This window comes from Sesamum indicum, linkage group LG12 (assembly GCF_000512975.1).
Source record: "Sesamum indicum cultivar Zhongzhi No. 13 linkage group LG12, S_indicum_v1.0, whole genome shotgun sequence".
NCBI classification, from domain to species: Eukaryota; Viridiplantae; Streptophyta; class Magnoliopsida; order Lamiales; family Pedaliaceae; genus Sesamum; species Sesamum indicum.
In genome coordinates, this window is record NC_026156.1 from 2,997,950 (window position 1) to 3,025,065 (window position 27,116).

The window sequence follows — 27,116 nt, forward strand, 5'->3', positions numbered from 1 at the left end:
GGACGCTAACGTGGCGGCCCAGCCCACAATTATGGGCTTTTTGTTTGGGCTGCATGTTAGGGCTTTAAGAAAAAACTTAAAACAACTTGAAACCGTATTAAGTTAATCTTGTAAGATTTTCAAAATATTTTATAAAATATTTTGAGATTTTATAAAAAAATTAAAATTATTTGATTAGTTTTAAAAAAATTAAATTTAAAAAATAATATTGAATTTTCGGATACACTGAACAAATAAAAAAATATTTTAAGGCCTCTTTTACTTATAAAGATTGAATTTGATATTTCTGTCAATTAAGATCTATCTTTTATTTACTTCATTTGGCCTAAGCTCGATATTAATATGGTTATATTAATTGTGATAAATACATGATTACTATGAAATTATATATCTTATTTTAATAAAAAAAATCCTAAAGGATATAGATGGCAATTGAAAAAAAAAAAGGAAAAGGCATTATAACTTCAAGTTAATATGGTAACTGCGGCACTACTACCAAAACGTCCGGGATTAACGGGTGCGACATTGTTAATTGGGTTGACCTATGAGGAAAAGGGTAGTTCTGTAAATTCAACTAGATCATATGTGAAACCCTAAGATTACCTTTTGCCACCTATAAAAGGACACCCAATGATCAAATTCTTCAACCTTTTCCTTCACTATATTCTTCAAATAGGAGAAATTGATTGCGAATTATACTTGTTATATGATTAATTATCAGATTGGTTGATTGTGGGGATGAATATTATATTGTCCAACCCAAAGAAAGCATGTGGAATTTTGTGTATTGAAACTAATTCTTGTGAAGGAGAAAAGGGCAAATAAGAAGACACACAAAGGCAAAGAGGATGACTGCCTTAGGTCTAAGAAAAGGTTATGGTAAGTATTGACAAAGAGAATTATTTTTATTTTTTTGTTGTTATTACTTAATTCCAAAAGTGAATGAATCCACTTTTTGTTGGTTTTATGTTCCACCAAAATATTGTGATGGAGGGGTTATGTCCTCAAGAAACTTGTGCTTAAATTCTACATGTTTGGAAAGGTGTTAATTTTTAGTATACTTTTGTGTTTATCTATGATATATGTGGGTAATTTAGGTTTTGATCTTACTCTTAAGTTGTGTAATTTATAGTTATTATTGAGTGTACGCATTTTATCAAAGTTATATCTCAATATTATATCGATTGGTATCTGAATTATTAGTTGTTACTCATTGATTGTGGACATAGGATTGAGGTCATCGGTCGACCTCTTCTATAACTTTGAAGTTTAGGACTAACTTGGAAATATGAGGTTGGTGGAGCCAAGGGTTATCTCGGTGGTGATATTTCGATGTCAAGTTAGCTAATGGGTGTAATAAAAGGGTCTAAAAAGATAATGAGAGGTCAAAGGTTTATAAGATTGTATGTTACTTTTTTCGTAGGTGGTCATAGAAACAAGTCGCAGTTAAGAAGGGATATGCTAGAGGAACCCGGGCCAGCCCCTGTCCACCTATTGAGGAACCGCTAAGGCATTAGCATTGACGAGATGGCTATGGTTGGCATTTAGGGGTTATGAAAGGTAGGAGATGGGGAGCCCGATGAATGTCGTCCTGTAAAACCTGGGCAAGTTGGATGGAGAAGATGGCTCCATACGGGATGACCGATGGGACTTTTAATAGTGATTGAAATATTTATACAATTTGATCCAATTGTTTGGACACAATTGGGCTGCGAAAATTTTGCCACGTGTTGTTGATGGACTTCTCTAAGCCTTACGCCATTCTTTGTTAGGTCAAAACCTTTTATTTATCTGTTATTAAGTGATGGGACTAGGTAGCCCACATCAATCATAATTATGGGTGATGAACGAAGGGCTGGTGCAAGGGGTGTTTCTAAAAGTTTCATTTTATGGGTACATAGATTCATGGCTATTGATGAGTAGAAATTCAACTCAAACCCGTTTATATTTTTTTAATAGGTCTGGATTTGGGCTTGGGTCTAAGAATATTCATAAGGTTTGAGTCTAGGAATATTATAGGGTCTTGGTTTGGATCTGTGTCTCTGAATAATGTTATGGCTGAATAGAGGTTTTTTCTACCCATTGGCACCCCTATTTCAGCTGGCGCCCTTGTCGTCGCCTTGCTCTTCCCTTTCTCTTTGTGTGATGGGACGTGGTAGCCCACATCAATCATAATTATGGGTGATGAACGAAGGGCTGGTGCAAGGGGTGTTTCTAAAAGTTTCATTTTATGGGTACATAGATTCATGACTATTGATGAGTAGAAATTCAACTCAAACCCGTTTATATTTTTTTAATAGGTCTGGATTTGGGCTTGGGTCTAAGAATATTCATAAGGTTTGAGTCTAGGAATATCATAGGGTCTTGGTTTGGATCTGTGTCTCTGAATAATGTTATGGCTGAATAGAGGTTTTTTCTACCCATTGGCACCCCTATTTCAGCTGGCGCCCTTGTCGTCGCCTTGCTCTTCCCCTTCTCTTTGTGTGATGGGACGTGGTAGCCCACATCAATCATAATTATGGGTGATGAACGAAGGGCTGGTGCAAGGGGTGTTTCTAAAAGTTTCATTTTATGGGTACATAGATTCATGGCTATTGATGAGTAGAAATTCAACTCAAACCCGTTTATATTTTTTTAATAGGTCTGGATTTGGGCTTGGGTCTAAGAATATTCATAAGGTTTGAGTCTAGGAATATCATAGGGTCTTGGTTTGGATCTGTGTCTCTGAATAATGTTATGGCTGAATAGAGGTTTTTTCTACCCATTGGCACCCCTATTTCAGCTGGCGCCCTTGTCGTCGCCTTGCTCTTCCCTTTCTCTTTGTGTGTATATATATCTTTATATGTATGTATATGTATATATATATTTAAAATTGTATAAATATATAGGGTAAATTGTATTTTTTTTATTCGAATTATGTCCGTTTTTACACTTTGCAATTGGAATTTTTTTTGTGTCAACTTACCATTTTAATTTTATGAAATTTGCACTTTGAAATATATGACCCTTTTTTTTTTGTTGATTTTTCTGCTGGAAAAGCATCACATTTGTGTATGTTTGAAAAATATTCCATCACATGATCTTTAAATCACATGCATTGTGATGTTTTTTCAATAAAAAATTTAATTAAAAAATAGTTATAAATGACACAATGCAAAATTTCATAAAATTAAAATGATAAGTTGATAAAAAAAAGTTTAAATTTCAACGTGTAAAAACGGTCATAGTTTGGATGACAAAATTAATTAACCCAAATATATATTACATTGATATAATTTTAATTTATATATTTGAAAATTTTAAATTGTTGATTGAAATTACATAAAACCAACACCATTGATCGACTAATTAAACTTCAACTTTAGATTCAAATCAAATCAAACAATTTTTAAATATTGTTATAAATATAATATTATAGTTAAAAGTAAAAAGAAAAAAGTGGGAAACATGATAATTTTATAGATGTTTTTGCTTCATTTTGGAAAACTCAAGGTGTAAATTATTATTATTATTATTATTTTGAGTAAGAGAGTAACTTTCTCTATATATCAAAGAAGGTTAATTCCATTTAATCCTATATTTTTAGTGAGAAATTTGATATATTATTTTTCTAAAAGCATGCTGACGACCAGGCAATATTAACTCGGTCAGATGGAATACATAATACATGTCACAAGCAAGTGCTACTATTATTTTTTTTTTTCCACCTTTTGTAGCTCAGTTTGTTCGTTTGTTATTACTTATCTTTTGTGTATGAATTACCAGCATTAATTCATGTTCAGGTATTGAAAGGAGAGGAAAAACGCTCAAAATTAGTAGCGGGGGTTTGGACATGTACCTGACTCTTGGCGTAGTTGATTCTCTGAATTCATCGTTCTAAATCTTATATCATTATCTAAATACATTTTGATTGTCATACAATGAATATCCAACAGCTATTTATGGTGATACAAAATTCCGGATTGACTTCATTTTCAAAGTTGGGTAACCACCAATCAGAACCATCTAAAAGTTAATTCAAAGCCTCTATTTTCCACGCAACACTGTTCTTGCTCTAATTCTACTACCACTCTCCAGGCGGATCTGTAGGAACCAGAACACCAGCCGGCCGTGCAAGATATTACAAAATTATTCCGGGGTACACCAGTTGTCACAAAATCCAAGCATGGTTATTATTGAATAGGCCACATCTCAGGTTATTATTGAATAGGCCACAAAATCCAAGCATGGTTATTATTGCTGGCAATGCTCATTCCCGTTTGCAACACCTTTCGAAGCAATCAGTTTTGAAAGGTCATCGATTACTTGGTTAACGGCATGAAGTATCATTTTCTTGACCTGCACAAATGTACATTCAAAATCATTCTCTAAGAGTATATTTTCAAACACTTACATAAGAAATCTAAGCTGTGGCAAGCTACCTCTAGTTTGTCTTCTCTGGCTCTGTGGTCCTTTGGTAGCTTCCTGAATTCCTCAGTTAGTCTAAGGCATTCGTGCAAGTTTTCAGGAGAAACGAAGTCGGCGGCAACTTTGGTGCATGACTGCTCAAGTAGGAAAGAGGTTAATAAACATTTCTACATTTGTATATACAAGTCAAGCGTAGATGTGGCCTTATTGAAATCCTTTTGTATTCACCTTTAGATTTCTCACTTGGTGTGGACACCCTGCAGGAATGAAAACTGCTTCTCCTAGTTTCTGCTCAAATGTCCAAGGTTCTATACCTGAAAATGAAAAAATAAACGATACTTTCAGTAATAGAAATGATTATATTTTCAAAGCCCACAATTGGAAATCCAGTTACTAGTAAAATACCATGTCCATACCAAATTCTTCCTTTAGCTTAACTTTATGTTCTGAAGTCAAATAGAAGGTTTGGTCGTGAATTGGATGAATGACCTAGATAAGAAAGGTCAATAGACTGTTTAGTACATGGTCATGGTGTAGCAAAGTTGAAAGTTTTTGATATTATAGATTACCTGTTCAACTGGACAGCAGTAAGTGTGTCTAAATTCATTTGAATGCTTAATGAGATACTCCTTCAATTTTGGCACGTCTTCCCTCCTGAAAATGTCCCACAGCGCCCCACCTCTATTCTCTGAATGCTCTTCTGTTTGATGCTTGGAATATGAAAGGCAAGTTGCTTTAAGTTCATCAGATTGCTTAATTGTGGCGCAAGCTACACAATCAGATTCCCCTGCCTGAGAAGCAGTTCCATTTTTCTTTTGGTTCTCTAGGCAGTCAATTTGTGGACCACCAAAATCCCCTTCCTCTTTGTGTTTGTCAAGGCTGATTGGACGAGGACCTTCATTTGTCCTTCTGGTCCTGCATTCCCTTTCATCCTGGGCCCTGTGCTTCTCTTTTAATAGTTTAATTGCTTGGCACTGCTCATCACTTAAAGCTACTTCAGCCGTGTGTGTCAAAATATTCACCTGAACCAGTGAGATTGTGGAATATGAGCTTGTTATATGCAAAAGATTAGAAACTCAATTATTTTCACAGTAAAGAGATGCATTAAGAAATCTACATTATTCCAAAGATAGGTCCATTAATAAACTATGATTTGCTTAGTATAGTTTGGTGCAAACAGGGAAACACCCCTGGAGAGCTGAGGGAAGTTGGGAGTAAAAAGAAACAAGAAGAAAAATGTATTCTTGTTTAGCATTCACTTTTTTCTCCCAGGATAACATGCATAAGCATTCAATAAAGGAGTTCTCCATTTCGCACCAAACCAGGGGAACACTCGCACAAAATTCAGAAAATTTTCCCAATTATTGTGCAGAAAAAATAAGATTTGTCTGAGCATCTAAAGTGTACCTACAATTACTTAAGTACATTGCTATATTCCAAAGATCTTTAAGCTCATTAACCTTGTCTCTGATGGCAGGATTTTCAGAATCAGATTACAACTAAATGGCACATCTTTAGTAGGTATGTGATATTGAGAACAAAAGTCTGAAGGTTATCACAAAGAAAACAAGCTCATGAAAATTTTTGAGTGAAAAACATAAAACTTTTCAAAGTTTGTAAAAGTTAATGCTACTTTAATAAGCACACGCCAGATATTATTGTGCAACATCTTGATTCATACCGCATCAGACATATCACAATGAAGCTTAGTTACAGAATCCCCTCTCCCAAGTTCCTCTGAGATCCCATAGGCAATGTATGTCTTTGGCCCCATATCAGGTTTTATGACACTTGCTGGCAATTTCACAGCAAGGTTAAGAAAACCTGTCCTTGGATCAGTGTATTCCTGGAATGGCAAGGCTCGAATGAACTCATCACAATGACGGGGTAAGAAATCCTCAAATTTATCAGATGGTGGCCAGTCCTTGAGTTTAAGCATCTCAGGCCAGAAATTTGCATATTGTCTCCCTTCAATATAACCAGTGAAGAATTTGCGAGTATTGATTTCCACCTGCAAAGCCAACAAGAAGAATAAAATGGTGGCATCAATATCTGCAAATGCTAGAGACCAACTCCAGGGCTCCGTTACCTACTCATCCCCCTATAATCCTAGGAACCTAAATTCAATCTAACCACCAAAATGGAAAGTTAAATGAATGTTTTTCTACGGCACAAAATGACATGATTATATGAAATTATTAGAATGAAGACAAAATCGTGGGCTGTGAAGAAAGTTAAACAATGATTTATGTTATACTCATTTTCAGGCAGAGAAAGACTTGATCAAGTTATCCAATATAATTATTAGAAGAAAACTAGAAATAACCTCACAACCAGCCAGACAATCAATAGCCTTTACGTCAGACATTCTCGAACTGAACCGGGCATCTCTGTGCTCACACAATGCACGCCACATAACCATTGGTTCCCAACTTAATCCACTCGTCTGCTCAAGAACATTTCTAACAATTACTGGTTCTCCTTTAGCCCAGTGACTGCGGAAACGCAGGAGTGCTTCCTCATTCAGAGTGTCCTCTGAGTCGAGGCAATACAAGCAGTTATCTTTAAAGTCTTCTCTAGAAGCTGCCCAGTATGATGTTTCATGGTTACCGTTAGAGAACGTAGGCTGGAGAACCGTGTTTATAGTTTTACATCTACTCATGATTTTTCCAGTCCGTTCTTTTAAGCCTGAGATCCAGTGTTCTGGAAGGAGACGTTTGAGCTCTAATTTGCAACTACCGCATCCACCCATTTCTTTGGCAGGACAAACAACACTCCCATCATCAACAACCCACTTAACAGGCATTCCAGACATTCTATCTAAAACCCCTGTACGACAAGATTCTGGTAGTGGATCTCCACCATGCATGTAATCAGACCCTCTATCCACATATCGAGGAATTGGTTTGTTGGATCCTCCTGGAAGCTGACCTCCACGGATCTCGCAGGAGCAACTAAGACACAGCTCATAAGAGCAATTGGGGCAACTCCGATGAAGATCAACAATTGAAGTTTGACAGTGGTTGCTGCTCCATAACAAAGGAAGACAAAAAAAAAACTCGATAAATGTGAGAATGAGTATAAAATGTAACGATCAAGGAAAGAATTGCACTTACCAGTACACGCGTTCATCATTATAGCAAACTGCATGTTTTACTTCAACTGAGGATGATGGTACCCCTGCCAATGCAAATATTCATTGGCAGTGAAATAGAATGGTAAAACAACCACATACTATTTCAAACTAATAGGCACACACCTTGAATTGTAGATTCCATCTCAATCTCTTCAATTTGTTCTTGATGAATATGTTCTAGGTACGGAAAAAGTTTGCTAATGAGATAGTATAGATGCCGAATCTTCTCATCATCACTGATATCTCTTTTAGATGTCTAAATCGGAAGACAAACAAGCTTTTAGCATATGAAACTATAATCAAGACAGTTAATTGTTTCAAGAAGCAAGCCTACCTTCAACATGGAAGCTGAATGCAAGCACAAGTTGCAGTTGCAATTCCCACGGCAATATGGGCAAACCTCTGACACTTCCTCTTCGGATAATGAGGGATACCTATGTGAACAAAGTTAGAGAAACTACTATACAAGTTTCATGAGGTCTTTAGAAAGCATAACAGTATGGTCATAATGATCACCATTGCTTGATACATTGGATGCAGTAGACTTTTTCTTTACACATTGTACATGGAACAACAACTCTTCTATCCACTCTCCAACACTGATGACACTTAATGGACTCCTTTCCATTTAGCTGCTCATGTCAAAATAAAGCATCATCTCACAAGAAAAATATAATTAATATGCACGAAAGCGCATACTTAAAGGTTAAAAATCTTAAATCCATGAAAGATACCTTCATGTTTTTAGCTACAGACTCCAATAACTTTTTTCTAACAACTTTTGAAATTGATGAACTAGAGGCGGAGGATGACAAGTTACATGAAGAATGCTTGGCAGAATAGGCACTGTTCCTTTTTGTGCCCTTTAAACTTCTATTTGCCTTTACGGTATCAGGATCACTACATTGGATTGCTGAGGCATTGATTGAGTCACTTCCTCCCATCGTTGAATCTATATGTGAAACCACATCTTCTTCGTCATCTACCCAATCACATAAAATGAAATTAGTCTCCAAGAATTTGTTCGAAGAAATGCGACGCCTTTTTGATGTTCTCTGAGTATCCATATCATCAATTTGCTTTCTCTGGTTGCATGATCTAGCCACTGGTGGCCTCTGCTTCTCCTTGCTCTCATCCCACTCCTCGTTGTCACTTTCTCTGCTTTTCTTAACATCTTTATTTTGACATGTACTTTTGTCAATTGGCTTTCCACAAATTCTCCCTGAGTATCTTTTCTGAAAGAAGCCTTTTATTTCTCGAGTAGCCCTTCTGTGTTCTCTTGATTCTTCCCTTTTTGATAACTTTTCTAGTCTCCTATAACGACCTTCATCTGGACTACCGAACCTTAATTCACCAGAAAAATGAGGGTGGCATCTATTTTCTGAACTGATACATCTGTCTGAGGAAGAACTACCAGCAGCCTCATCTTCGACACTCTGAGTTCTCATGGATTTCCTCATGCGACTACTTTTCTTTGCCTGCTCTGATTCTTTTATGGTTGAAACGCCCTGATGTCCAGTTGGTTTCCCCAGACCCTGTGAAATATCGCTGCTCCCAAGTAGCTCCGCTTTCTGATCAGACAATTGCGTTGGTTCTGTATGCAACAATTTTACATTTTCCTCTTCTTCTTCATCCTCTGAGTTAAGGATAAGCTTCCTCTTCCTTGCAGGCACATGTTTCAGGCTTGTTGGTATCACTGGCATTTCATTGTTTGTGTAACGGCTATGCCTTTCTTGCTTTGCAATTAACACTGCCATTGCTACACTGCCAATGCACAAGACAAAACATGCCTACTTAATAAACTGCGAATCCAGTTCTAAAAACAAAACTAGTCAACTAAAGCAACAGTCAATGTCACATGAGATAGCATATCTCATGCACCATAAACAATGTGGATGCACATTCAATTGCACGATAGCAGATTGTTGAACCAGAAAGCACGCCTTTTCTGAAGTCATTTTAGTGCTTTCCCAGGGTCAACATTGTGATCCAATTTCTTTCTGTAACAAATCTATTCAATTCAGTCCCGAAACACAAATGCTAGTCACTCCATCTTAGCATACATATCAAAACATATAGTTGAAAGACTCTTTTCACAAAAACGATGAATTAATAGAAATAAGTCTCAATGAACTCCAGGAACATATATAAGAAAGGGTTGACAAAGAGTCAACTAAACTGAGTCAATGCATTGAATGATCATAAAAAAACTCACGCAATTAAATCACCAAAATCAACGAAACAACCAATCTCCGAAACCGAAAATCCATATCAATGTGAACATACTCATCGCCTCATCAATTAACACCTCGCACGCACTTCAAAATCATTCAGTCACCCGAACCAATCCACGTAAAAAAAGATACCAAATAATCCCAAAACGCATCAACGAATAACTCGGAAAATGAAAGCGACGGACGATTTTCAAATTCCCAATCAATCAACAGATGTCCGTCCCCCCAAAATTCAATTCCTTTAGCTGCCGCTAGCGCGATAAATCGCTTGTAAGATGACAAAGAATTGCGTAACGGAGAAGGATTGAAGAATGAGAAACAACAATTGAGATGAGAATGAATCTAAAAAAAAATCTGGATACGATGGGGAATTTTAACTCTGAAAACTACGCATCGGGTATATGACAACTCGCTTCCGAGAAAGGAAAAGATTTTGTACAGAGAGAAACTAACCGAAATCAGAGGGCCCTCAGAAAACAGCAGTAACACTTTCTGTCTACTTACGTTAAAAAAAAAAAAACCTAAAAGCGGGTAGGAATCCATGGGCTGCGACAACTGGAAATATTTCGAGTCCGTCATAGTTTATTGTAATTTCCGTCAAAAGGTGACGTGTTTCACGTTGATTAATTAGCCCCAGATTTTGGTATGATTCTGTCACGTACTTTTTATAATCTTTGTTTATTTCATTGTATCCTGGAATTTAAGTTTAGCTGTACGTTTATCATGAGTCACACTCATATTTATTGAAAATTGAAACAAAAAACAACATTCAAGAAATTGATGATACAAATATCTAAACTTAATATAAATTACAAATCCGCTGTAATTAATGAATTTTATTAAAACAAAACTATCTAAAAATTATGATTGAAAAGATTATCTTTAAAAATAACTTCAATCTTCATTTTTTTTAAGATTAAGTTAATACGCATTTTACTAACCTAATATAAAATTTTCAGATTACTTACAACCAATTTTGCAGGCCGCACGTGCTTTCCCTGTGATCCATCACTCACTCTTGCATATGCCATTCTTGTTTCCCTGTCAGCGTCCCTTTCTTCTCCTTTTCTTGCCTCACGATATTAGCAAACTTCATTAATTGCACATTCCAGTATCAAAAAGCATGTAAAAATCATATCTATTTCTGATTTAACAAGATACAAGCAAAGTCATGAAAATACAGTTGTAATGTTTAGATTCGTTTTTTAAATATTTTGTTGTGTTTTGTAGAAATAGAGAGAGAAAAACAAAGATAAATAAATGTGTTAGAGATAATATGTATGTTTGAATTTATTTTTTAAAATAATTTAAAATAAGTATTGTATGTTTAATATTGTGTTTTGGAAGACAAAAATTATTATTCATTGTCAAATCATGTCTTTTTTATATATATTTATGTATATGTGTGTATATATATATGTATGTATTTATACTAAAACAGTTAAAAATACCTAAATAAAGTGTTTTTGAATTATGGTAAACATTGAATATATTTTAATCTCAAAAATAATTTGAAAATAAAAACAAATATAGTAAGTAATTCTAATAGACGTAAGGGAACAGCAGAAATAAATAAATTTACATTCTAAGGTAAAAACATTTAAACAGGGGGAAGGGAGCAAGATCCCCTTTCCAATACTACAAGCCTCGTTGCCCGTGTAAACTTAATTGTGAGAATTTTGAGTTCAAGCATCGCACCACATGGACATGGCCGGCTATGCACAGCACATCCTATATCTACGAACAAACTTTTAGCTAATGCCAAGTTACTCTACCCTAGTACAGTTGGAAGATAGAGGTGTTTCTTACCTTCTTCCTCCATATCTAACACGAAGATTTAGCTATTTCCTCTTGATTAATTTACAGCATGACTACAACAGTTTAGGCGTGGTGTACAAATATCATGTACAAAACCACGAACAGTTTCAAGATTTAAAATTCCTTTTCAGGGACAACGTCCGCTGAGGACTCGCTGCTAATTTTGCTGGGCACGGGGGTATTTCTTCTAGACTGTCTTTTGGTAGGTATTATTGTTATGCTTTCTTCTATTTTTCCGTGGAGATCATCATCTTCATCATCCTCGTCATTCTTAAAAACTGGGTGTACATAAGCGTATTGGAGATAGCCTTTCAAATTCAGGCCTGGTTCTCTTGCACGTTCGAGTGTGTCTTTTATCATTGCTTCCTGGAATCCACAACAAAAATGCATGGGATGAATACAAAGTATTGGTTATACTGAAATATAATAACTAAAAAAATTCATCTATAAATTTGTAATGGGTAGGAACCTGCAAAGGATATTTAACGAAAGCAGGTTCATAACGGCCTTTGCAGAACCTATGAAAGAAAAAGGTCAACACAGGAAGAGCAATAAGGAATGGCGTGGAGGCAGCAGCCCCTTTTGTGCTCATCAATCCCATTAGGACAAGCTGTGAGAAGACCAGGGCGAAGATTATACGTCCATGTACATCTGGCCAAAATGCTCCAGCACTTTCATATTCTTGGTTGTACACATTTATAATCTGCACAAGAGAAAAGTGTGATCATGTCAAGAGTGTACATGTTTTAAAGTACATCATATGGAATGCCAAAAAAATAATCCCTTTGTAAATATAGTGATTTACATACAAAAGGTCCATTGTGCCATAGCAAACAGATTCAGTAAGACATCACGACTTGCTTTATTCGATGAGTGTGAACTTGAAGAAATGAACATATGATGTTGGACAAGATACACATATGTCAATATGATGCACTGATTCCAAAGACGTGTTGTTTATTCAGCAGTGATAAGAAACCTATAGTATTGTTTAACCGGTGAGAAGAAATCTAGTGTGCGAGCGCACATGCATGCTTGAGAGAGAGAGAGAGAGAGAGAGAGAGTCCCTACCTGATGGCGGAATACCACATATGCCAGTACAAAGAAAACCAATATAAAGGGAAGGAAAACTGGTGTCACCACAGCATAGACAAGGCCTAGAAGAAAATATAACTGTATTTGAGGTTCACCAGTGTCAAAGCCAATGCTTCCTGGATCCATTGCTGCTTCTCTGTCCTTTTCAGTCTTCACCAGGAAGAAGTTTTTCAGATGGAAGATTATCAATGGTTTCAGCCTTAAGATCTCTCCAGCAACACCAGCCCATCCGTCAACCATGATATAAGTGATAAAGAAAGTTGCTTTCATAGGGATTGCAACACCGATTGTCGGAGCAAATCTGCAATGAGCAATCACATATAAAGGTGAGCAGTTTCTACCTGCGGAATTTCAAATCCATGATACATAATCTTGTACAATCCTTAAGACAGCACATCTCACAACAGGAAAGGCCACAGTATAAAAGAAATTTTCCAGAAAAGTAATCTCTAGGGTTCTACGTTAATGCGTTTAACACTTAACATATGCAGATGCCTGAGGTAAAAAAGACAATGGGCATTAATCAAGCATTAGTCTAGTGTCAAAAGGACAGATATATAACAAGGGGAATGATTCATCTACATTAACATTTACACAAAAGGAAAAATAAAAATTATCCAGTCGACCAGTTGATAGAAAACATGACTGCAGTGAAACAGTGTTACTGGTGTATCTCATCATAATAGACACAACCAAAAAAGAACGAACTTGTAAAACAACAAATGACAAATGAAAGACAAATATTCTCACAAAGACATAAGATAAACATAGGCACCGTAGTTCATGTGCAAGTGACATACTCGTTTGCAGACAGATGAAGGAAACTATCGAGTTGTTCAAATGCAGTTCCTGCTATCACGCTCACGAGGAAAACATTTACGAAGTTGAACATATAATATCTTAGGGCAGATCTCCTCTCGAGAGCTGATATTGCCAGAAAGCCCTCAAATTTGGACATCATCATCAGTATTGTTGGTAGCACTATAAGAAAAATCTTCAATGCAATCCCAGGTAAAACACCTTGGATCAAAGACTTGATGAAAGGCCTGCAGACAAACACCATATTAATAGGAATGGGAAATGGCAATGGATACCAGACGGATATATGTGTTGCCAAATTTATCTTTGTACATAGAACACAGACCAAAATAAAGCATCTTGAAATGACTCCTGTAAATTAAGGCTCAAAGCTCAAGGACTACAAAGAAAAACTCAAATTTGTCTACTTGGAATGAGATGAAGGCACATTCCATCAATATTCAGAATCAATTCAGAAGGTTCACTAAGTGATAACTATGATTTAACCTTCCACTTTTTGGTCCAACACATGCTGTAACTACATAATGGGAACATCATAATTGCAAAGTTTCATTAAAGAAGTGGTTAGATTCAAGAAGTGAAAAAAGAGCAAAAATGTAAATAATCTAGAAATGAACTGTGAAAAGACTTACAAAGTATGTTATTTATGCCCATTACATAATGATTGCCTATTTACTACAAAACTATTAGAGAACAGAAGATCCAACTCAATCTTCCAAGCTAATGAGAAAATGAGAGAATTTCCTAACCCAATGCCAACATATATATAAACCAAGAGAAGAAGGAGATTCTACAACATAGCTCTCAACCTAGTTTCCTCAAGCTCCATCTCAATTTCATGTAAACAAATAATAATAATAATAATAAAAATACGAATTTGTGCTAAAGTTTAAGATTAAACTAAACAGCCAAAACTTTTTAAACAGGATCCATTAAGTCCACAGATTTCTTGGCAGTCTTGAACTTGACATTAAGATCTTCCAAATTAATAAAGTGCAAGATGTGATCGAAATAAACTGCTTGTGGTGCTTATATTCGCTAAGCCAAGAAGAAAGGAATGGTTTCACTAAGCAAAGTTATAGTGTGAAATATTACATCAAGAGATGGCAATTCTGATAATACTTTATGGCTTACAAGAATCAAAATAAATGGTCCCAGGTGGATGTCTGAAATTAATCTAACAAATTCAATAGAGAAATCAGTGATTATCAACTGATGTTTGACAAAATTGTCCACCAAACTCCGCAAACTGTTCACAGGACCAACACACGTGAATTTGTAATGCTTAGGCAATAAGTAATACAATGATGGATATAGGGATTAGAAGCAGTACTCACGTTTCGATGACTGGCTTAAGAAATGGCACCCTCTTTTCAATACCCTCAATATTTGCAAGAGATTGGACGATAGTGACAGGGATCATGAAGAAGAATGTGAGGAAGAAGAAAGCAACAGCAACAATAAGCCTCCTAATAGTCAGTGAGACATATGGAATTGCCAGGTTATCCCAGTAGACATCTCGTGGCTCTGAAGCCCACTCTGTTAACCACAAAGTCGGATTTCTGGTTTGCTGTGTTTGTGCACACACAGCAGCGCCCCACCGAGTTTTGAATGAGACAAAAGCCGCTGGCATGATACACTTAGGATCAGTTTTTACCCTCTCCCGCTCTTCAGCTATCTGCATATGAATGTTATGATATGATATCCAAAAGAAGTTCCTATCCATCAATATGCTAAGGATGAATAATCAAGAGATATCATCTTGCCCAGAGCAGAATATTTGGATATATAAATTCAATAAGGCCACATTTGGATTGGTGGATTTGGAATTATGAATTGCAAATCCCTAGCCATAAATCTTTTGCATGTGTTTGGATACTTATAGATTCAAAGGATTCCAAGTCATTCACCTCTAAATTTGAACTATATTTTGTTAAACATTAATGAATTTCAAATTCTTTTTTAACATGGAGTAATTTGAAATCCTTTGACCAAATTCTTGCGTCAAATCCAAATCCATCAATCCAAATATAACCTAAAATTATTGTTGTAGCATAACTAAAGGTTAGCAATCAACAGGAAGAGTTCTTAAATCTTCAAATAATGGATCACTAATTTTTGTTTTATAATCTTATCATCGGCATAAGTGTTTCTTGAACATGCTATCTTCTGCTTCATAATGATTGTTGACATTTAGAAATCAAGGGAAAAGACGGCAAACATTTCGGTAAGAAGAATGGGAAGAAGAATTGTTAAAGAACAGGGACTGGAAAGATCACAGATCTCCTTTTCCAGTGAAGAAAAAAGTCGAGGATATCATTCCTCTTTAGTAGGTATTTGAAGTAAACCATCAGTAAGGATGAGAATTTCTAATCTTTGTCTATGTAACTACACGCGGCCTTAGCCTCACAGTAAACCTTGGTTTGTTAGACCAGGAAGTCACAAGTTCAAATAGAGGACAAAAGCTATGTCATCCAGCTCAATAATTCGATATGCATCTTACTCCTCTAAACCCATGAATTATAAGAAACTCATATGATCAGTTTCCAGCCCTTAACAGGAGGGAATTAGCCCATTGCAATGGCGAAGCTGAATGTTACAAGAGATGTTTTCTGAAGAAGGAAGCCCAAGCTTAAGTTACTGGCACCTTACTTTCGTTAAGTACTAAATTCATTTTGCAGACTTCAAGGGCGACAATGACAAGGTGTGATGGATTTTCATTTGGGTAAGTACTAACCACATGGTAGAAACGCCAGATAGAACTAGAAGAAACAATTGAGTATTTGTACTCACTTCTTTTGATAGTCTCTCGATTTCAGCTGTCTGATAATTGATTGCATCCACTTTATCTCCACAAAGGCCAAGAAATCCAGTCTGCGGATTTGTAAGGAAATTGCACCCCTTAACCTCCCATATCTCAACTGAACTTAAAAGTTGTACGAGATACAAGATGGAATATTTCTAACATTTGAGGCAAGACGTAGGAGACTCAAAATAAAATAAGTACATAACAGTACCTTTTTGGTGGGCCGTTGTGATGGATTTCTTGAATATTTAAGTTGGTAATAGTCAAGCCAATTTTGCTTGCTTTTCTTCTCCTTGACCAGTTTTGCAAGTTTATTTGCATTCATCACAACCTGCATGTATTTTCTGATATAAGCAGAATGATGCATACAGCACAGTATACCAAGCATAATACAAATCGCCCAAGTTACTTGCATATCTTTGAAGTAGAGTGCAGAATCATACTAAGGAACAGCATGCACAAGAGATGACAAAGCCAGATGCCCAGACAGAAATTTCCGAGGAAACAAGACACCATTGACAAGTGAAATCACATAGCAAATTTATATTCATTTTTCAAATTCTCCCAGTTCATTATAAAAATATGTGTAATTCAAGAGGAAACATGATAAAAATTGTAGACAAAAAGACAAGAAACTTAAAGGTTTAGGTTCTATATGGTAAAATATGAAAACTAGAAGAAAGAATAGCTTATATAAAGGTGGAAGGACAGGAAGTAGATGTATTACAAGGCATCATAAGTGTGAGATCATCACTTTCTATCACAATTTCTTTCTTCACCCATAGTGGTTTTCTATTCTCATGTTCTTGACCTATTAATCTTCATATATTATTTAGCCCTCAGTCTTTTCGAAAGTCCTTATGGGTCGTTATAAGCAACTAGTGCATCCTCACGTAAAAAGAAAATGGGAAACAAAATAAAGTTCTATAGTACTTTGTACCCACAAGATGTGTCAAAACAGATACATGCGTGCCATGATTCCTACAAGTTAATAAACAACTAAACTGAGGGAGAATATTCAAAAGTCACATCTCATTTTTCTACAAGTATCAAAACATTTCTTTCCCGAAATCAAATGTACATTTAATGCTAATGACAAGTATCCAAAAGCATTTTTGGAGATTGAGATGCACAAAATTTAGTAAGAGAAAAATGGAATTACTCTGATTTCAAAAGTCACTTTTAGCAATGATTCTCAGCAATTATCTCCAAAGAAGAACAGACTCCAGCAAAAAAGAAAAAAGAAAATCAGAGGCAATAAAACTCTGTATGTTAAAGAAAACAAGGCATTTCCAGTAAAAAGTAAATCATTTTGAGGTGAGAGGAAGCAATGACCTGGCCATAAAAACAATCAAGCAGAGTTCCGACTGCAGAAACATTGTACACAAAAAGCATAAATTTTAGAATGAAGAACCTGATGAGTCAGATAGTGTTCTGGATGGTTGACCAAGAAAAAATGCTCCACACACTCAGTCACTGATTCATCTGGGTCTGGTGGTACATTCCTAACAAGAACCTGCATAAACCAAGGTTGAGCTTCCTGGTCATACAAAGAAAGGCAAAAGAAAGTTTGCCTGATGTACCAAAGAAGCCACTCACTAAGAAATAAACAAGCAAAAGTTGTTGATTGAGACAGAAGGTTAAAACCATTTAGCTAGATCCTGATAGCAGGTCATCTCCACAGAAAGAAAAAACAAGGGGCCAACAACAGAACAAAAATGCCTGTGGACAGAACACTTTCCTTAGGATATATTTGGCCGAACTTGAAACCCTCCACGCCCTGTTTCACATCCTAGCCCGTCTCTAGCACAAGCTAAAACTCGTCCTAATCTGTCTACAACCCTACCCCACTCCGTGGCTGGTGAGACTAACCCATAACCTGCTAAAAGTTATCTTTTTCCCCTTCAATTAATTGCTATAAATTTTAAAAAATAGGCTTATTATTTGTAAAATGTCCAACAAGTTATCATTATGGCAAAAATATAATTTATTATGCAAATACATGCACCGAACAAAAGTGCAACATTCTAGAAAAATTAATTATACTTACATATATATTATTCAAGGCAGTCCCCACGGGGTTCACAAATTCAAAACTGGAACCCACCCCAAATCCATTTAGTTCAGTCTGAATGGGTCCCGACTAAGGGTCCAGTCTACCTTATGTCCAATTGCCATCTCTATTAATACTCACAAATCAACAAGAGTTTAGAAATGTGATGAGTTGATTCAAAATAATTTATCAATATTCCGTCTACAAAGTTGATCACAATACATAGCCTGAGGGTTATTATCATACTATTTGAAGGAAGAGGATTCAAAACTGAGATGTTTGAAAATGTCAATATTTGGTTTTGATTTTATAAGTGTTTCAAATGAAGCATAGCCATCATTTTTGAATTGAATAATGTCCACACATTTCTTAGAAACCATTCACATGCAGACTAAGAATCAGCACGATATTGATTCTTACCGTGAATTGATCAGGACGACGTTTTTCTGAAGCAAGAAAGTGTAAACGCATTTCAGCAATAGTTTCATACTCCTTCAGCAAAGTATAGCATGTCCAAAAGGTAAAGGCATAAGCCATAACTATATGAGTCCAAAACCTGTAAAAGGACATAAAGTATAAGTCCTATTTCATGCACACACTTAGATAAAAGCAAAAGGCGCCTAGAATTATTAGACATGGGACAATATAATACAGGACACAGTTTATATCAACTCACCTTAAGTGTATCTGAACTAATAAGTAATGAAATAGTCAATGAGAAACTAAAATGGGAAGCTAGAGGTCCAAGTGTCCAAGGAAGAGAGATTTTCCTCATGTATGTGCATAAAGGATCTAAACGCTTTCAGTTTTCTTTTCTGATGCAAAGCTCTTTCAATTGGCACTGATTAGATCCATCACAATCCGAGTATAGACCTTTAACAGCTCCAACAGATGCTGCAATCATAATCCAAGACAACCCCAAGTCATCACTAATGGAAGCTAATATCACTGACACCCACTCGACGGCATGATGGTACCCGCATTTCAGTGTCTACCTAATAACCCAGATTTAAGGGCCATTAACCATTCCAACAGCTATGCTATTGCAGATGCTAGAACAAAAAGGGCAATGTTGTCTAAATAAGCCCACAGTAAAAAATTGAAACTCACATTGCCTAAAACTGACTGAGATCCATCCAAACCTTAGACAACCCAAGATAAAATTGTTAGCAAGTCAATTTTAATTAGCCCTAAAAGGAAGAATTAGATTACAGCAATAATGGTAAGCAGTAGTTGATCAATAATGCAAATACTCCAAAAATCACTAGCATTGAAAAGCTTCTAACCTTTGTGATCCATGTGGAATATTCGAAATAGAAAGCTTATCAATGTCACTGTACTGCACTTTATCAGTTGCTTGAGATATTGCCAAGGTATTGTTCGTCCAGTTGACAGGCACTAGGATAGCCCACGCAAGCAATGTCACTGGAACAAAAATCTTAAGTCTGCAAAACCATGAAGAAGAACAGTACTTCAGTGTATTATCAACATGCCAAACCCAAAGACATACGCATTCAGTACCGGGAACAATCTCCATTCTAGCTTATTTGCCAGGAAGAGGATTTATGTATTTGAAGAAATCTTCATAATTGCATTTAAAGCACAAGGAGGAAGCAAATCCAATCAAAAACCAAGGAACAACTTAGTCCACATCCCTCTTATGCATCACATGGAAATATTACAATGACGACAAACCTAGGACTCAACAACAATCTTGCAGTAATTAAGATAACATTTGAGGGAAATAAACTTCTCAAAGGGCCATGCAACCACATAATTTAATATTCTTTACACAAGATAGAGATGATATTCTAGATTAGTTCATCAAGTTCGATAAAGCATATGTCATCAAAAGAATGTCAAGCAATCTTGATAAACAGATGGAAAAAACTCAATAAATTCATTTTGGACACCATAAGCAATTGCATGATACTAGAACTTTCTTGATAGGGAATATCTCTTCAAATCAGAAACACATAAATTAGTTTTGCAGCAAGAAAGTACAATTTGGCAAGATGGAAGACCAATTCACAGGTCTGGAAACACTGGTAAACAATTTTCCAACTTCATCCTAAAAGGGATCAATTGACTGAACAAAGAATCAACAGGCCCCCTATTACGTCACAGCTTCAATCAACACATAAGATTTAGCAATATCAAAATCCAGACAGAAGTGTGCCTAGGTGGACTCTGTGGAATCTAAGCGTGAAGATCTGTGAAATGATGATTTCTAAGTTGTACGTTTCCCTTGTTTGGTTGGATTTTGAAATATAGGCTAAGTATACTGCACCAAGACCAAGTCAAGGAAATGTATCAGATGTGTAAGCCTACCCCAGCAAGTAAATCCGCAAATAGACAGCTGAATCCAGCCCTGCATGATCAATAAGCTCTGGCTCGGGCATTTTCAGTGCATCTGGCACCCAATTCAGAAATCGAATATATGCTCTCCAGTCCAAGTTGACAAATTTGCTAACAAACACACCTGACTGCGCAGGATTGCTTCTCAAACCCTTGAGATACCATTTTGGGAAATATACTCTGTCGTTAAACGGCTGAAGCCTTAGGATGGCAAATGCTACAAGAAAGACCAGTGCACTGAGAATATTAACTCCTGCTGCAAGCCCTATATCCCCAAAGGTCGCCATCTTGTGCCTGTATTAGAATAACTGAAACTCCTGCCAGGAAAATTTAGTCAGGAATAAAACCAAATAAAGATAACCAAAATTTTTGGAGGATTATTAATCACCCTGCCATGGTGATAACATCAATTTCGATACATATTTTTCTTAGCGAAATTACAGAAGTGAAAATCCATGTATATATTTGTCCACATCCAAATAACCCATTAAACTAATTATCACACTAAAAACTAGAATAAGCGTCAACTAATCACCACACTAAAACATAGTAACAAGGGTGAATTCATTTAGAAACAGAGCAGTAGATCCAGAAGTTTCTCCAGTAATGTTCAAAATTCTCCAGATCAGTACTAAGCTTCACATCCATCCAGAGAGACGAAAACATGGACCGCATAAACACAGAAGAAGTTGTATATTTTCCTAAACCTCACCAAGAACAACCACAATTTTACCATACACAAAACACATTTCCTGGCAATTGCGCATACAATTTAAAAGCAAACGCATTCCAGAATAGAACAACAAAAAATCACTATAACACACAATAAACAGAAAAATGACAAGGAAAAATATTCCATACCACGGAGATAAATTATGATGTAGTCGTACGGCCTCCAGCAACCGCAAAGAAAAACCCAGAAATTAAGTCAAAATCATCATCATCATCGCCACACATAAAAAGAAGAGAAGAAGAAGAAGGTAGAGAGTTGCGGATCGGAGAGTGAATAGAATCGCTTCAGGGTATAACAAAAGCCAAAGAACATTCCCCTCAATCCCTTCCCTTCATATAACTAAACCTAAACCACAAGCCACCCACCTCTATATACACAATACATACACCTCATAGAGAGAGAGAGAGAGAGGCGGGGTGCGGAGAGAAATGATGTGTGTGGGGTGCGCGTCTGTCTTTTTCCCGGATGGAATATGAAATATCAGCAACAGTGTGAGATTTTTTTCCCTCGAAATCCTGAACAACAACAAACAACTTTCCTTTCTTCCAACTCTTCACTGATTTTCTTGAAACGATTGATTGATGGTTACGTCTTCCGTTATGTAAATAAACAATAGTCCTTAATGCAAACGGTGTAACTGAAAACAATGTGAGTAATTCTGCGGTTAATTTATAATAATCCTGCTTTTATTTATTTATTTATCGCGCTTATTAATGGTATGATCTGTTTAAACACGCTCCCACTGCTTCAAACCGTGAAATGTCGGCAATGGCCCCACGTTATTAGTACAACGGCTACTTTCCTTTTTTGTTTTCTTGCCAGCCGGATAAGGGCTGTCGCTTCTACGCATGTATCACGCGCTTCAGGTGCAAGTGGTTGTGACAATTTACTCAACCTCTTCTGTTTTATACTTTGTTTTTGGGTTCAAGCCAATTTGATTTTAACCCCATGTGAAATAAATAAATAAATATTTGTTGTGAAAAAAAAAGTAAATTATTTTTTATATTTTAAAAAATAAAATAAATTATCTCCTGCCGATAGTTTAATTAGAAAGTAATTTTTTTTCAAAAAATATATAGAATAATTTATTATTTTATTTTTTATATTAATTTTTTTTCTTATTTCTCATATCACATAAGAATAAATTATAATCTTTTCCTTTTATTTTTGTATATATTTTGAATTTAAATAAAAATTTTAATTAAAATTAAATTTAAATTAATTATATAACATACAATTTAAAATAATAAATAAATAATATTTATCATATAATCAATTTAATGTCGATCAATCAGATTGAAGTTAAATATTTTTCTGACATGAAATTTAGCGCTATATTTGTAACTATATATCCAAAATGGTAGACTACAAACTTGAAGTTAGTTTAGTGTCAATGATTAGGAGGAAATTGAAATTTTAGCGTAATGTTGGGTTTGAGAATATTTAGGTGTCCACCCCCTTTATGCGGAGAGAATACCTTTTCATGGTTTGATGTTTGAAAAGGCTACTTTACGCTATGCGAAATTTTGACTAGGAAGGGCTGTTGAAATGCCGACTGCCAACCTTGTCTACCAATTCCTACATTTGTTGACTACCAACGCACGTGTATTTCTTTATAATCTATTTATATATATATATAAGGAAGTGTTTTGATCAAAATTGTACAGTTTTGATTCAATTCTAATTTTCTAGAATTTTTAAATGTTTTTTAATTGTAAAAATTCTCTATTTGGTAAGTAGGGGTTTATAGTCTATTTTCTCCTTCTCAATCATATTTTGAATTTCTAAATAAATTGTATGGTTTAATGAATTGTAAGTATTTATGATTATCGTTTAATGAAAAGTGAAAATTTTATTTTCCAAATAATTTTTTTTCTCTAAATTTATATTCGTCATATGTTTTTAAGTTCACCGAAATAAAATATTTTGATGATATATTTCATAAGCCATCTGATTCACTTCTTTTGTTTGTGTTTTATTTTATTTTTTTCATTTGCAGGTTTGAATTCAAGAAGTTGATTTTGTTGTGATTAGTCAATTTAGAATTTGGATCGCTTTTAAACTTTTATGTAAGATATTAAACATTTTTTCTCCCTCTTTTGGTGCTGCGATTTGGTCATATTGAAAATACTTTAGTTGCACCAAAATAAAATAACGATGAGTTGCTGCTGTTGCTTTGTGCATTCGAGGATGGAGATTGTTTATTGCGATTTGAGGTGAGGAGGAGAAGAAAGACAGCTTACAATTCAGACAAATATTATATTTGACCAAAACACTGTCGGATCGCACGCATGTTTATCAATCTTGTTATTTGGCAGGAAGAAGAGGGGAAAAGGGTATTAAAATTGAAATATATATTATAAGGGAGAAGGCATAGAATTTTCTTGATAAGGAGATGAAAGTGATGAAGGGGAAAAATTGTTATCAATTAATATAACCTACATGTCTAATATTTTATTAGACATGGACAAATTTTGCCTACTTCATTGAAATTTAAGCAATTAATGCAGAGTTGAGAAGTTGAAGGAAACAGCCAACTTATGATGCAAATGCAAAATGGAGGTGGAAATGATATAGTGTGTGTGTGTGGGGGGGGGGGGGCCCTTTGGTTGCATCATCACTGAGCAACGACCATGGCTACGGCTGATTGGACTTGTCGTGGCATCTATTAATGATTTTCGATATACACGAAGATGTTTCTTGTTGCTCCCCGATTAAAATAAATTTGATAATAACTTTATTTTTTTCAATTCTGAAATAAAACTGAAGTGTAATCCAAATTACTTAATTTTAATAACCACGAAATCCTACCAAAAATCCTGACGCTTTTCTTGACAAATATATGTGTATAGGTTGTGGTTGTTAAACAATAATTGAGCTTTGTGCTGTATGTTGTTTAAGATGCAATTATGGAAAAGCTATTTGGGGCCGGCACTCTGAAACTAGTGCTGAAAATCACATCCCAACCTGCTTATGTGTGAGGCTTACGAGTAGTTCAAAGACAAAATTGATTTGGTTTGATGTGAAGGCAGTCGGCATTATTACTAATAATACAGGGAAAGATCCATGCGCAGCTCAGTGTTGTGTTCATCCTTTTTTTGTTGTCCGAAACCCCCAAGGGCCACAGGTTGGCTACAAAATAAGATGTGTTTGCTCTAAACCACACAAAGTAGGGCTCACTTGTTGATAAGGTTGGTATGATGTTAAGAGTCGAGAACTATATAGGCCGTTCTCACAAAACACGTGTTTACAAGAAGCGCTCGTGGTCCAATCAGTTTGGCTTTGGCACGACCCAAGTCAGCAGCGTGCACGACGTATAACGTAGGTTAGACATCTAGCAGCACGGTGATTTTGTTGCTAGAGTTTGCCTTAAAGTTAACAAGACATGTTCCACATTCGTAAAAAATAAAATAGCAAGGTTATTCTTCAAGCATGTAAATAAATAGTAGTATTTATTTTGCAGTAACAGTAAGGGGACTTGGTTTATTGACTTGGGTGGAAATTATGAGTTTCAGAAATTGCATTCTGCACCTAAATCCAGTACAAGAATTTCAACAACTGAGAGTGATCACATTGCAGGCTGCACTAACACTATATCATTCCAATAGGCTGCCAGTTGCAGTTATTCTACACATTGATTTATCTCCATACTATAAGAAAAATGCTAGTGTGTCTCTCTGTTATCCATTCATGAGTGGACTCATCCAGAATCCATCGTTATTCGATTTCTTTCCACGTAACGGGACCGGAAGATATTTTGAGAAGGCGACCAAAGATATTTCCATTCTTGTGCTAAAATCTTTAAGGCTTTGCTTAACCCCCTCATAATCGATAACAAATACTCAAACCTTCAACTAATTGCCACAAGCCAGAGATAAGAGCCAGCAGGAACACTAAGCATGGAATCCTCCACATTTGTCCGAGCTTCTCAATTCTCCTTGTTCCCGGCCAAACACCATAGCGCAAACAGGGCTACTCTTCTCTTCAAGCCCTGGAAACCAACAACATCTCATTCCACGACACTCCAATGCCACAAGATGTATGTGCCCGGTCAGTACAAACCTTCATGGATTTGTGCCGTTGCATAATTTGCTCTCTTTCTTACAATAGTGTTTCTATTTGAACTCCTATTTTAACTTTTATGTCATCACCACTAGCATGTCATTGGAGTGTGCATGAATTTGCAGGATTTGGAGAAGCCTCTCCAGAAGCCAAAGCAGCAAAACACCTGCACGACTTTTTCACCTACGTTGCCGTTAGAATTGTCAGTGCGCAGCTTCAGGTCTCTCTTTCTCTCCTTGTTGTCCAATCCATAAGTTGATGCAAACAGCTAATAGACAATTGTTAGACAGATAAACAAGATTGGATTTCCCTATATAAAGTCTAGAAACTGAAGAAGTTTGTACACATTAGACTTCTATTACATGCATATGTAGTCCTGTTTGGATGAGGTTCACTGACAGTAACTACACAGAACAGAGCTACAACCAAGAGGCGTATGCAGATATGATGCAGTTCTTGGAAAGACACTCGCTGAACGATGGGGATAAGTTTTGTGCTGACTTGATGAGGGAATCCTCCAGGCACAAAAGTTTAGGTACATACGAATGTAATTGCTGTGTATGAATTGTAATGTTCATGATGCTATTAGCTTCTTACAACATGTATTCAACTATTACATGTTAAGTACAAACTGACATCCCATGCTCATGTTTCTATTTTGCTTCTTAATCACAGCTCTGCGCATACTAGAGGTCAGTGTTTTCTCAACTAGACTTTTTAATTCTGGGATTACTAGACTTTTTAATTCTGGGATTATCTTTTGCAAATATTAATGCTTTAATTTTGCCTGAATGAAATGAAATATTGCATCCTGATGAAGGTCCGATCCGCATATTGCAAGAGCGATTTTGAATGGGACAACTTGAAACGATTGTCATTGAAGGTCGACAGACAGACGCCTAGCTTATATATTTTTCTTTCAAATTCTTTAATGTGCTCCTTTTAACGTTGCCTGGTTCCAAACTGTGTGTTGTATGTTAGCAGATGGTGGATGACCGTAATACAAGACTGATGAGGGATTACGTGTCGGAAACAAGTTCCGTGAAGAGCGAAAGTGAGAAGTAATCTCCCCTCAGCCTCAAACCAGACATAAGCAAATTACTGCTCTGAAATGTTGTCTTATGTTATGTAGTATATGTGTGTGTCTGTGTACTATATAGAAACTGGAAATCAGAGCAGCGTCTAGTTCAAAATCAAAAGGTAGCTATTTCTATTCACAATGGCCGGATATCCTACGCAAACTGGCCCATAATTATGTTTACTTCATTCTTGTGTGGGTTGTGGAGACTAAATATGATAATCTATTGATTTGTATCCCACCCGGTGAGGTTGGAATTAGAGTTAGATGAAGCCCACCATTTCATGATCATTTTTCGGCCCAACCTTTTGATCTCTTTTTTCTTGATGTTTGGTGTTTTTTGTCCGTGCCTCACAGGCTTCCTTCTTCACCAGAACTAGTCAGACAAACAATTCACGTATGTAAATAATTTTTTCATATATCATACCGATACTTATCTAAAATTTTAATCTATCATCATCTAATCACATCAAACTAAAGAAGCCCAATACGATAAAGAGGAAGGACACTTTATAAT

At 35.9% G+C, this 27,116-nt stretch overlaps 3 protein-coding genes across 11 annotated transcripts; 1 reads left to right on the forward strand and 2 right to left on the reverse strand.

Moving 5' to 3' along the window:
* Positions 3,859-10,877, reverse strand: LOC105175293 (lysine-specific demethylase JMJ25). Of its 9 annotated transcripts, none has more exons than XM_011097683.2 (13): positions 10,746-10,863; positions 8,278-9,307; positions 8,060-8,175; positions 7,878-7,977; positions 7,667-7,799; positions 7,524-7,587; positions 6,734-7,433; positions 6,089-6,418; positions 4,977-5,429; positions 4,824-4,896; positions 4,636-4,721; positions 4,422-4,541; positions 3,859-4,338 (listed from the first exon to the last, which is right to left on the reverse strand). In XM_011097683.2, the coding sequence occupies exons 1-13, from the start codon at positions 10,784-10,786 to the stop codon at positions 4,234-4,236; spliced, it is 3,351 nt and encodes a 1,116-aa protein (XP_011095985.1). In that variant the 5' UTR covers positions 10,787-10,863; the 3' UTR covers positions 3,859-4,233. The 9 variants fall into 9 exon arrangements, with proteins under 9 accessions (XP_011095985.1, XP_011095989.1, XP_011095991.1 ...); XM_011097687.2 differs by lacking the exon at positions 10,746-10,863 and adding an exon at positions 10,231-10,315; XM_011097689.2 differs by lacking the exon at positions 10,746-10,863 and adding an exon at positions 10,231-10,254 and having other exon boundaries at positions 8,278-9,302.
* Positions 11,330-22,100, reverse strand: LOC105175295 (calcium permeable stress-gated cation channel 1-like). Its single transcript, XM_011097692.2, has 12 exons — positions 21,588-22,100; positions 20,700-21,043; positions 19,655-19,813; positions 18,789-18,924; positions 17,730-17,831; positions 16,527-16,646; positions 16,303-16,383; positions 14,847-15,187; positions 13,491-13,736; positions 12,667-12,991; positions 12,065-12,298; positions 11,330-11,961 (listed from the first exon to the last, which is right to left on the reverse strand). The coding sequence occupies exons 2-12, from the start codon at positions 21,011-21,013 to the stop codon at positions 11,710-11,712; spliced, it is 2,310 nt and encodes a 769-aa protein (XP_011095994.1). The 5' UTR covers positions 21,014-21,043; positions 21,588-22,100; the 3' UTR covers positions 11,330-11,709.
* On the forward strand, positions 25,038-26,709 carry LOC105175296 (chaperonin-like RBCX protein 1, chloroplastic). The gene is made up of 6 exons (XM_011097693.2): positions 25,038-25,509; positions 25,647-25,741; positions 25,939-26,056; positions 26,197-26,213; positions 26,342-26,404; positions 26,506-26,709. Exons 1-6 carry the CDS (start codon positions 25,359-25,361, stop codon positions 26,584-26,586), a joined length of 525 nt encoding a protein of 174 aa, XP_011095995.1. The 5' UTR covers positions 25,038-25,358; the 3' UTR covers positions 26,587-26,709.